The 11,798-nt window shown below is 38.1% G+C and overlaps 1 protein-coding gene across 2 annotated transcripts; it reads left to right on the plus strand.

Moving 5' to 3' along the window:
• Positions 1-464: 464 nt before the first annotated feature.
• Positions 465-10,951, plus strand: LOC306988054 (uncharacterized protein). 2 transcript variants are annotated; one of them, XM_079592754.1, is made up of 5 exons: positions 474-926; positions 1,928-2,035; positions 3,728-4,036; positions 6,405-6,719; positions 9,736-10,871. In XM_079592754.1, the coding sequence occupies exons 1-5, from the start codon at positions 503-505 to the stop codon at positions 9,825-9,827; spliced, it is 1,248 nt and encodes a 415-aa protein (XP_079448880.1). In that variant the 5' UTR covers positions 474-502; the 3' UTR covers positions 9,828-10,871. The 2 variants fall into 2 exon arrangements, with proteins under 2 accessions (XP_079448881.1, XP_079448880.1); XM_079592755.1 differs by lacking the exon at positions 1,928-2,035 and having other exon boundaries at positions 465-926; positions 9,736-10,951.
• Positions 10,952-11,798: the final 847 nt, after the last annotated feature.

The raw sequence follows: 11,798 nt of genomic DNA on the forward strand, positions 1-11,798 counted from the left end.
CTACAAGCATTTATGACTGTGAAATAAGTAACATTAATACTAAAATAAAACATTCATATTCATGCTAAGAATAGTTTAAAATAAACTAATTGACTTATTTTATATTGTAGCTTTTCATAATTTTAACAAATGTTTCCATTTGTCACTTCTCGCAGAATTTTAAATAAGAATATACAAGGTCTAAGATCCCAATCAAATGGGACACTAATCACCATTATGGTTTATTATGATCAAAACAAATACAGTGGTAAACAGTTACATTTCTTACGTGTGTGTGTGTGTGTGTGTGTGTGTGTGTGTGTGTGTGTGTGTGTGTGTGTGTGTGTGTGTGTGTGTGTGTGTGTGTGTGTGTGTGTGTGTGTGTGTGTGTGCGTGCGTGCGTGCGTGCGTGCGTGCGTGCGTGCGTGTTACAGTTTATTTCCTTGTTTTGGCAGGGACTGTACATGTTAGTACGCCCCTTCAGCACCATTTATAAATCAGACCCACACAGTCACTTGATCTTATGATCAGATTTATCTTCCTTCTCTTCATTAGTGAGCGTTTTTTACGAGTGATATTGTGTAATCTTCCTGTAAGCATTTCATTCTCTGTTCTTGTGTTTGTCATTACAGGTGAAGTGAGGACAGTGTCGGTGATGAAGGGAGAGCCTGTCACTCTACAGACTGGTCTTACTGAAATACAGACAGATGATTTCATAACGTGGATGTTTGGAGACATTATCCTAGCTGAAATCTATAAAAACCAGTCCTCGCTGGACCAACTATTCTATACATATGATGGTGCTGATGAAAGATTCAGAGACGGACTGCAGCTTAATAACCAGACTGGATCTCTCACTATAACACAAAGCAAAACCTCAAACTCTGGACTCTATGAACTGAAGATCAACAGCAACAGACACCTGAGATTCACTCTTACTGTCAGTGGTGAGTTGATCAAGGGTGGTGTAAACAATCCCAAAGTTAAATTAACAAATTAAAAATCATTGTTTTTAATTGTTAAACATGAAATATTTATATTTAACAGTGTGTTAATCTCTCAAAATAATTGTTGTGCAAATTATTAAAATATTTGTAAAGAAAATACTTTTATTATCATTAGCATATTGTCATATTAAAATCAACTGTGATGCTTAACAGAATAACATTTTTATTAAAATGAATATTTTAGTTTTATTTGAAAAATTAACAGTTGATTTCACAAATGTTCTAATGTATGGTGTGTATTTGTATGCTTTTTTAATATAGTATTTATAATTTTCTCAGACAATAAAACAAAGCTTTTCTGTTTTATTTGAAGAAACTAATGCAGCGATAATTTTTTTGGTTATCTATGATCCCATGACATCTGCAGTAAATGCTTTTAGACCGCTGGCATGTTTCAAAGGTTTCCAAACTGCATTACTGCTTAGAATGTTTTTTTTTTTTTATCAGCTCTGTTTTCACATCAAGCACTGTAATACAGAAGTTAAATACAGTGAATAAGAAAATCATAATATCTGAAATTACATTAGAGGCTCATTTATGATTCAAATGAAACAGATTGAGACCACCAGGTCTGTCACGACACACACAATGGAGAGACAGCAGATCCAAGTGCAGTCAGATGTATTTATTAGGTAATCCGTGAAGCGTAATCCAGTCCAGGCAAGGGTCAAATACCATGTAAGCAATCCAACAAGAATAACAAACTACAGGAACAGACAAGAAACCAACCAGGAAGTGTGAGGACATCTAACAAGGACTCCGTGACAAACACTGAAACAGACAGGGTATACACAAGTGCAAACAAGGTGACGAGAAACAGCTGAAGGAAATTAACAATCAGTGACAGACAGGATTATGGGAAATGTAGTGAAAATGCCTAGACACCGTGAAAACTGAGACCTCTAATGTTAAACCCAGGGAACCACCAGCCACTGTGACAGGTCTGTCTTCAGGTGAAATAGCGGGGGTCGTTGTTGGTGTCCTGCTGCTGTTTGCAGCTATAGCTGCTTTTGTGATTTACCACTGCTGCAAGAACTCAAAACTGAAACGTAAAGTACATTATATTATGGCTAATACGAGGAAGATAAAAACAATGACCTTTGCTAGACTGCATTAGAGTTTAACCCCTTATCAAGCGCCCCCCTTTTTTTTAATAGACATGAAAATGCACATTCAGAACTTAAATGGTTGTAATTCAAGAATGCTTTGGAATATGTAAGATTGGTCTTGTTTTAAAGAAGACATTTGGCAGATTTTTGTAGAAGTGAAATAACTTAAGACAGTTAAAAGCGGTATGAAAATATTATTGTTGCAAATTGATAAATTACGGCTCCACTGTAGTGTATTTTGAAAAAATCAGTCACCACATATGAAGACTAGAGATGGTAAGCTTTAAAATGATTTATAGTTTGTCGAGAGTAATTTAGGTTTGGTATAGGATATTACTGTTTTAAATACGTAATGTCAAATGCAAATAAAAATTTTCTAATTCAGGCCAGTTGCTTAAACTGCTTAAGTTAGTCTTACAAGTTAATCATCACATTTTTTTCTTCAAGACTGGTCGTAACTTTTCTAAGTCACTTATACAAAGGCTGCTCGACCTAATTTGTATCTGAAAAACTAACTAGCTGCTAGTTGGTCAAGTTTATGCAACTGGGTCGGGTTGCACCAGCCATTAATACGTTCTTTCTTAAATTGGAAAAGTTATCTTTAAATGCTGTGAAGTTCAGTTTATCCTTCATTCTAATTTATTTTGCCTCACGTAACTAACAGTCAAATTTTAATTAAATATGATACTACTTTAGTTTCAATATTACTTTAGCTCTACGCCTAATCCAATTTAAAATGATAATCAAATTTAGATTGTGTTTCTTATTAGAAAAGGGTGCCGAGATAAAGAAGGAGACAATGTCCTGTGATCTTTCTTTGAGATCTTCTATCCAGGGTGCATTTTATTGCTTTATTGTATGAGTTTTATCTCAGCTTTTGTCTTAGCAGGAAAATCAAGTCTTACACATTTATTGATTATGACTGATTTTATATGATATGCACAACATAGACCGTTGACAAAGTCATTTATTTACACAATGTTCTCTCTCTTAAAAAGTAAGCAAGTGTAAATGTCAGCTTTAATCATACAGTATATAAAAGGAGGATTGAAGTATGTCGGGTAACACAAGAGCTTATTGATGCTTATTATTTTAATTATTTTACTCCTGATCGGAGGCTTTTGTAAATATTTTGTTTAAATATCTGATCATATAGTTACATTTTAACTAAGATTAAGGGTGCAACTAAAACATATTTACAGTAGTTGTGTGCAAGTTGTAACTTGGTGCCTTTTTACTTCAAAGTTAGTCTAAGTTGTTACTTGCACACAGCTGGTGCAACCGGTCTCTGGCCCCAGGTTTCAAATTGTTTTATCAAACTGTGTGAGTATGTGTGTACTTTATTTCCTGCCCTGTTGAAGCTGGTGACATGGTTTTAGCTGGTCTCCCAGCCTTGTCTGTGGGCTGGTTTTAGTGTCATTTTTGGCCACTTTTGGGCTGGAAGACCAGCTTTCACAAGCTTAGTCCATTTTAAACCAGCTCAGACTGGTTTCTCTTGTGATGTGAGTGTGAATGGGGTTTACTGTGTGTTTAGAGGGTTTCATGATCAGTCACTGAGTAGGTGAGAGATTTTTGGTTTTCTTGTTCTGATTTCTCTACTTCTCTCTGTGTGTCTGGCTGCTGCTGGTCCAGATGCAGTGAAGTCAGTGTCAGTGATGGAGGGAGATTCAGTCCCTCTAAACTCTGATACTGAACTAAAGACAGATGATCAGATCCTGTGGACGTTTGGAAAGAAAAATGCCCCTATAGCTGAAATCAAAAGAGGAAATAACCTTACATATGATGGTCCTGATGAGAGATTCAGAGACAGACTAATGCTGGACAAGAAGACTGGATCTCTGACCATCACGGACATCACAATCTCACACTCTGGAGAATATAAACTAAAGATCAGTGGACGTGGAAAAACCACATTCAAGAGATTCAGTGTTTCTCTCTCTGGTGAGCAACTCAAATCTTTCAATCTTTCAATTTTGTTTTGGATCAATACTAAGTGAATCAATTAAATGAAAGACTATGACTACTAGCATACTAATCATGTGAATTTGAAAAGTTATCCTTAACAATAACTTTTGTTCATTCATGATCTGCAAATATCTCACTCCTAGTGACGCTGTGAAACAAATCTGATCATCAGTGAAACATTCAAAATGAATGTTTGCCGCCACATTTAACACATTACCTCATCCGCTCTCTGTGATTGTTTTCATACAGAAAACTGATGATATCTCAAGTTAGATCGTATTTTTGCCGTTTCTCTTTGATTTGGTTCAATTATAGCTTATATACAATGCTGTTTGAAAGTTTGTGAAAGTTTTTTTTTTAATTTAGTACGGTCCTGAATAAGATATTTTACATACAAGATATAGTCCACAAGACAAAAAAAAAATAGCTGAATTTATAAAAATTAAGCCTGTTCAAAAGTTTATGTACCCTTGATTGTTAATACTATGGGCCCTATTTTAACGATCTGAAACGCAAGTGTCAAAGCGCAAGTAACTTTGTGGGCGGATCCCAGCGCTGTTGCTATTTTCCCGGCGGGATAAATGACTTGCGCCCGACGCAAATCTAAAAGGGGTTGGTCTGAAGTAGCTTCATTATTCATAGGAGTGGTTTGGGCGTAACGTGAAATAAACCAATCAGAGCGTCCTCTCACATTCCCTTTAAGAGCAGGCGCGCTTGTTCCATGGCGGATCGCTATTATAACGGCGGATTTGCCGGCGCACGCCAGGAGCGGTTCACAGCCGAGGAAACCGACGTTCTCGTCAGGGCTGTAAAACACAGAGAAGTGACATTGGGGATGATGGGAGAAACCCACCCAAATTAGCTTCGGTTAAACAGGCGTATAATTTGGGTAGCCTAAATGTGTAGCCTAATCTAGATTATTTTTTTTTAAATCTAGATAGATCTTTTTCACATCTTCACGGACACAACAGTGATTTCCCTCGTGTGTTAATATTTTTCCTTGTAATAATGTATGATTTGCAAAAATGAAAACTGCTGCATCTGTTTATATTAGAGAATCAAAGTGGATGCGCGTTAACATTATGGCCAAGCACGCGCCCTTAAAATACCATATCACTAACACGCAACGCGCCACTGTCTTTAGACTGTTTTTTTCCTGGTCAGTGGCGCAATTGCTTTCTAAAACTGGAAAATAGCACCATGGAAGTTTTGCGTCGGAACACGCTCCTCTTTGCGCTGAACCGTCCCCGCGAGCGCAAGTTCATTTCCTAATTTACCGACGTGCGTCTGTGGAGGGAAAAGTCCGCTGTGCGCGGGTGCAAAATAGGAATGCTACATGCATCGGTGTACAAAGTCAATTGCGCTGGGTGCAAGATAGGGCCCATTGTGTGTCGTTACCTGAATGATCCACGACGGCTTTTTGTTGTTGGTTTTTTTTTGTGTGTGTGTGTGATGGTTGTTCTTGAGTCCCTTGTTTGTCCTGTGCAGTTAAACTGCACAATGTTCTTCAGAAAAAAATCCTCTAGGTCCCGCAAATTCTTCAGTTTTTTCAGCATCTTTTGCATATTTCAAAGCTTTCCAGCAGTAACTGTATGATATTGGGAATGGGGACAATTAGTGGACTCAAACACAACTATTAAAAAGGTTCAAACATTAACTGATGCTCCATAAGTAAACACGATGCATTGAAGATCAAGGTAAATGAGGTACTTAATTTGTCTTCTGGGAAACATGTAAGTATCTTCTGTTGCTTCGGAAGGGCATTACCTAATTAAAACAATTTATATTTTAACAAAATTTGGACATCTTCATCCTGTTCCTAAAGTTTAACTCTTATGTTACCTAACACATGACAAATGTGACAAAACTCAGACAAAAATAAAAACTTACATTTTATTTATACTAAAATATAAAGTCTAGAGTTAATCAAAATAAGAACTGTAGACTGGTACAAACACACAACAATGAGGAAAAGTAAAAAAAGTCAAAAATGAATTTGAAAAACAAATTCAATAAAAAAATATTAATCTGATAAGTCTTTACAGCCTGTTTCCTGACATAAACAAAATTACACTGAATTAATGAATTAGTTCATTAATGCCACATGTATTACAGTAACTGATCATAAATTAATCCGAGAATATGATTGGTCCAAATCACGGTCAAAACATACATGGGAATTGAGCTATTTGACTTGTATAATATATAGCTACCTTTATATTTATATAATAAGAGGCAGAGTTTACATGAGACACTGAGCATTGCTTTACCTGCTTTTTACTATGGTTTGTTTTCTTGTTCTAAATGCTTTACTATATTTTCTGTTTCTGTGCTGCTGTAACAGATGAAATAAGGTCAGTGTTAGTGATGGAGGGAGAATCTGCCCCACTGTACACTGGTTCTATAGTACAGACAGATGATGAGATCCTCTGGATGTTTGGAGACAAAGACACTGTCATAGCTGAAACCAAAGGAGGGACCAGACAGACCACTACAGATCATGGTCCTGATGGGAGATTCAGAGGCAGACTGGAGCTGGATCCTCAGACTGGATCTCTGACCATCACAGACACCAGAACTGAAGACTCTGGACCGTATAAACTACAGATCAGCAGAAGTGGAAAAAACGTATTCAAATTATTCAATGTTTCTGTCTCTGGTGAGTATCTCAAATATTCCAGTGTAATAATGACCTTATTTTAGATCAACACTGTGTCCTTCATTTATCCGCGTAGTTCAGTTCCAATCATAATCAAACACACCTGTTTGTAATTATCAGGTATTCTTAAAGGCACACCGCGGACTTTGTGACCTAAAGATTTGAAGCATATGAGTTATTTTAAATGATTCCTCAGGCCAATATACAGCGCTTGACACTATCAATGCTGCTCTCTTGAAATACCGCCTATGTAAGTTTGGAGAAGACACATCGTCTTTGGCCAGGTCATGTGACCTGGAGAACGAATCACTTTACGATCGTCACGTGACCACAAGCTCTGGTATACTCAAGGAGCTAACGCTTTTGCTACTATTTTTCTGTCTGCTCTACAAGGAAAAAGTTTAAAACTCCTTCTGAAGAAGCAAAAAAGTGAAAACGCGAGAGGGATCGTGGATGTCTTCTTGACTTTTGCGACAGTGCTGCGGCGCTTGTGGCCTCTAGGGGCGCTAGATGTGAAAGTTACAGGTATAGCGCCCCTAGTGGCCAAAAGTTCCGCGGTGTGCCTTTAAAGGACATTTCCGGTGAAAAATGAATCTAGGGGTAATTAACACATGGTTACCGAGTCGATCGTTCTCTGGGATGCGTTTTCATGATAATCGAATGTAAAGAGTTTTATCTCTAAAAAACAAATTAGCTTATGGGGCATATAATATGTAAAAGTAAATCGCTATTAATAACACTAACAAGGCGCAAAATAGCCTCACACTAACACGGTAGCATAATGAGGGTCCCTACATGCAAACCGAAGCATTGAGAACTGTGTAAGTGTACAGACAGTTTAATAAGAAGATGCTTTATAAAGACAGTACATTATACGTATGCAGGCAGGAGCCATCTTGGAAAACAGTCTCGACTAGTCGAGCCACGAACGCCGTGCAAGTTATTCTAGGTAGTGGAGGGCAGATCGAGGCTTCGTGAAACATTGTTGAAGCAAATGTGCTGTATTGAGTCGAGGCTTCGAAACACTCTGACCGGTCTCCACGGTGACCCCTAGTGGCCAGAACACTGTAAATGCAACAAAAACCCGGACCAAACATGCAAAAGAAAAAAACCTTTTACAAATCTATTGCAGTTTTTCTAATCTTTCTAATTATCTTATCATCTAATAAGATTTACTATTATTCATTTTAATTATACTAATGTCTAATTAAACCGTCTACAGATGTATAAAACTGATCAGAGATCAGGTAAAACCCACAGGGTTGACACTTTAAGGCTGTTGCAGAACTTTGTGGGAAGGTAGATCTCTATAGGGCTCAGTTGTTCAAAAGAAATGTAATCGGATTTTAGTTATGCCAGGTACACACTACATGATTTTAGTCGCGATTTTCACTCACTGAAAGTTTTGTGAAAAAATTTAATTCATCATCATGCAAACACACAAGGAGAGTATCTGCATGAAAGAGTCACAACTGACAGATTAACGTACTTCTACTTTTCTCTCTGGAACGGTAGGAAATTAAATTGAATGTAGAGGATTTTAACTGCGACAAGATGATTGACAGGGCAGTTTAAACGTTAACAGGATGCAGGTAACTAAGCGAAAAAGAATAGAACGGTTGTTTTTCGTCCATGGGTTTTGGCGGGCAGACTTAGAAGATGCTTGTATTATGGGACTAGACTTTTTGACACTGAGTGGGGCCTGTATAAATGTGGCCAAAGCTTACCTTCAGATCAGTCGTGGAGTCGTTCTCCTACAGTAGGGACAAAGGACAGTTGATATACCCTTGGCCCAATCCGGGAGAGGGAAAAGCAGGAGTAATTGAGTCGTCTAACATCCCATGGGCAGCCCCTTATTCTTAAAAAAAATATGAACTCCTCCTGGCGGTTTTGTGTGGACTATCGGCACTTAAACGCGGTCACGAAAAAACATGTACCGTGAATAGATGACACCCTGGACTGTATCGCGGGGTCGAGCTGATTCAGCTCCCTTGATCTCCGGAGTGAATACTGGCAAGTGGAGTTGGCTTTGGAGGCCAAACCAAAGACCGTTTTCACCATCGGCCAGGGGCTATGGCATTAATGCCGTTTGGCCTCTGTAATGCTCCAGCCACCTTCTCCCGGTTGATGGAGCAGGTCCTGGCAGGTGTCTCTCGCCGCTGTTGCGTGGTGTATCTGGACGACCTGTTGGTGCATGCACCTGAGTACATGAGCACCTGTCTTAGCTGCTATCCGCCGAGCTGAGTTACGACTCAATCCAAAAAAAATGCCACTTACTACGGTAAGAGACTGATCTTCTTGGGCCTGTAGTGAGTGCCGCAGGAGTGTGAGAATAACAGCCATCTGACGTCTTTGACAATTGTGTAGTGTTCACGGCATAACCGGTTTGGATCAAATCTTGAAAATAGTTTGTTCAAAAGCATTAGGCATTATTAATGGCATTAGATCATGTACCCTCAGTATGTGTTGTTCAAAACTGTTTAGTACGATTGGGATTATTTTTACATCCTGAATCCACCCAGCAGAAGTAACGCTCTGTTTAGTTCCTGTCTCTATGAAGCCCCTCTTTCTGAAAAGCACACTCTGCTCTGATTGGTCGGCTGGATCAGTGTGTTGTGATTGGTCAAGCGCTTCAAGCGTGTTTGGGAAATGTCCCGCCCCTTACGCGTTTCAACATACTACTTACTAACTCAACCAGGCCCCACCCCTTTATTCTGCATATGAATTATTAAAATGAGAAATATTGTGACGTGTTCCTGGAAGAAACTCAAGACAACAATGGAGGCGATTCAGGGAGTTCAGAAACAGTGACACTGATATAGAGAAGAACTTTTTCAGGCTCAAACAGCACAGATGAACATGTAAAAAAAGCAGACTATGTCCTCTTTAAACACATTAACTTCAGATGTTTTAGATATTATATTAATTATACATTTGTGCTACACATTTCATTGGTCATCCTCCATACAAAAGCAAAGATTTTCATTAGGCATCTGTCTCGTGTGTTTTCTTCCAGATTCCACTGCACTCGGAACTATTCCAGAGGAAGGGCATTTATTGCAGCCGGTGCCTTATTGCCGTCAAAGATCTATCAGCAGCGAAAGCTGACTGTGCTGTCGCCTCTCGTCAGCTGCGCCTCGGCCAAAAACTGCGCTTGAACACACCAACAGGACTAAAGGAGACCGCATGTGTGTTCTGCGCCTGCATGTAAGGAAATATGTCTACATCAGCACGTGTTAATAGTCTATTTTCGTCATTCAAAAAGGGAAACCGAAACTAGGATTGGAGATACAAACTGTAACCAAAGCCGCTATTCCACAACCTTCAGTATTTCAAGTCGGCTCATGTTATCATACAAATATTCATGCTTTTGAATGCTCAGGTAAGATGATGTACAATCATAACAGCCTTCTGTGTGTAGGCTACCGTCTTGACTTCTTTGCTCGCTTTCATCACTTTTATTCTCGTGCGCTGACTCGTTCACTAATCTGAACAGCCAATCAGAGTTCTCTCTCTCTCTCTCTCTCTCTCTCTCTCTCTCTCTCTCTCTCTCTCTCTCTCTCTCTCTCTCAACCAGAACTGGACAAATACTCAGATTAGTTTTGACTTCTGACCTGTAATGCTCCTGAATCATAATCATATTTGCTCATTGGCCAGAGGATAACTGGCCCCCGACTGAGCCTGGGTTCTCCCAAGGTTTTTTTCTGCATTCTGTCCCTGATGGAGTTTTGGTTCCTTGCCGCTGTTGCCTTACCTTCTGGCTTGCTTAGTTGGGGACATTTACTATTCAACAATATTATAGATCTGCCTTAAAGGTGGACGATGATGAAATTGTTTTTTTGTATTATTTTCATGTTATCACTGTGAAGCTGCTTTGATACAATCTGTATTGTAAAAAGCTCTATATAAATAAAGGTGACTTGACTGAACGATTAAACGTGTCAGCACATTTAAGTACATTTATAAGTAGGCTATGTTTGCAACTCTAGTGTGCCATAGATAGACTGTAGTGTACTCTTATCTGACAACATATATTGGTTAATTTGTCAGAATTTGCCTGTCCAAAGCAAACATGGATTGTAAGTCTTTTGACTATTAGAAAGTCTCGTTTATTGATGTTACTGTATATTGTTTTTAATACATTTAGGGTTTAGGGGAATTTTTCACTGTCATTTGTTTTAAAATTGACTTTCGTTTTAATTTTGTTCATTTTAAATAAAGTAAACATTGGGATATGTTGGTTTGAGTCTTTAATGTAATTTTATTTAATTTTCATTTGAGATTTAGACCTGTCTGAGTGTATGCCTCTGTATATCCTCTGCCCATGGGTATAAAGCAGTGATGTCTATATATGATTAATAGATGTAAATCAATTCAGTAGATTCAGATTCCATTTTAGGATGTTTTATTGGCATAACAAATATTTTTAGATTTATATTACCAAAGCATTTGCAGCATTGCTGCGTACAATAAAAACTAAGAACCATAAAGACATTTAAAAAAATAAAATTTAACTGACAGCAATACAAAATAAATTAAGCATTTTGGCCACCAGATGGCCACATTGTACACACTATTGAAAATGTCCGAGTAACCATTGGAAATTATTGGTAAGTATCAGTGGTTGCAAAGCTGCGCCACAAATATATTTTTATGTGCGTGTAATAATAAATGCCATTAAACAGATATGATTATCTCATAACTGCTGTGTTTATCAAAATGCATAAATGCAAAACACTGAGCTAAGCTACACGGAGTGATTTATAGAGTAAACGAGAGTATTATCTTGGGAAGTCTAATTCCTGCGTAATGAACACTAGTTGGCGCTCTGGTGCAGTATAAGCTATCTGGGACTCACTTTAGGAATAAATCGGGCTGATTAATTCACTTTATTTGTTAAGTGTTAGGCTGTTTTGTGCCTAGTACAAATTACTGTGGGAAACCACTTTTCTGCAGACATAATTATTACACTTTAAAAAAAATGCTGGGTTGTTGCAACCCAATTTTGGGTAAAATATGAACAAACCCAGCTGTTGGGTTAATTTTTTAAATTAACATAGGGTATTGTTTTTAAACCTG

Source organism: Phoxinus phoxinus (assembly GCF_949152265.1).
Source record: "Phoxinus phoxinus genome assembly, chromosome: 20".
NCBI classification, from domain to species: Eukaryota; Metazoa; Chordata; class Actinopteri; order Cypriniformes; family Leuciscidae; genus Phoxinus; species Phoxinus phoxinus.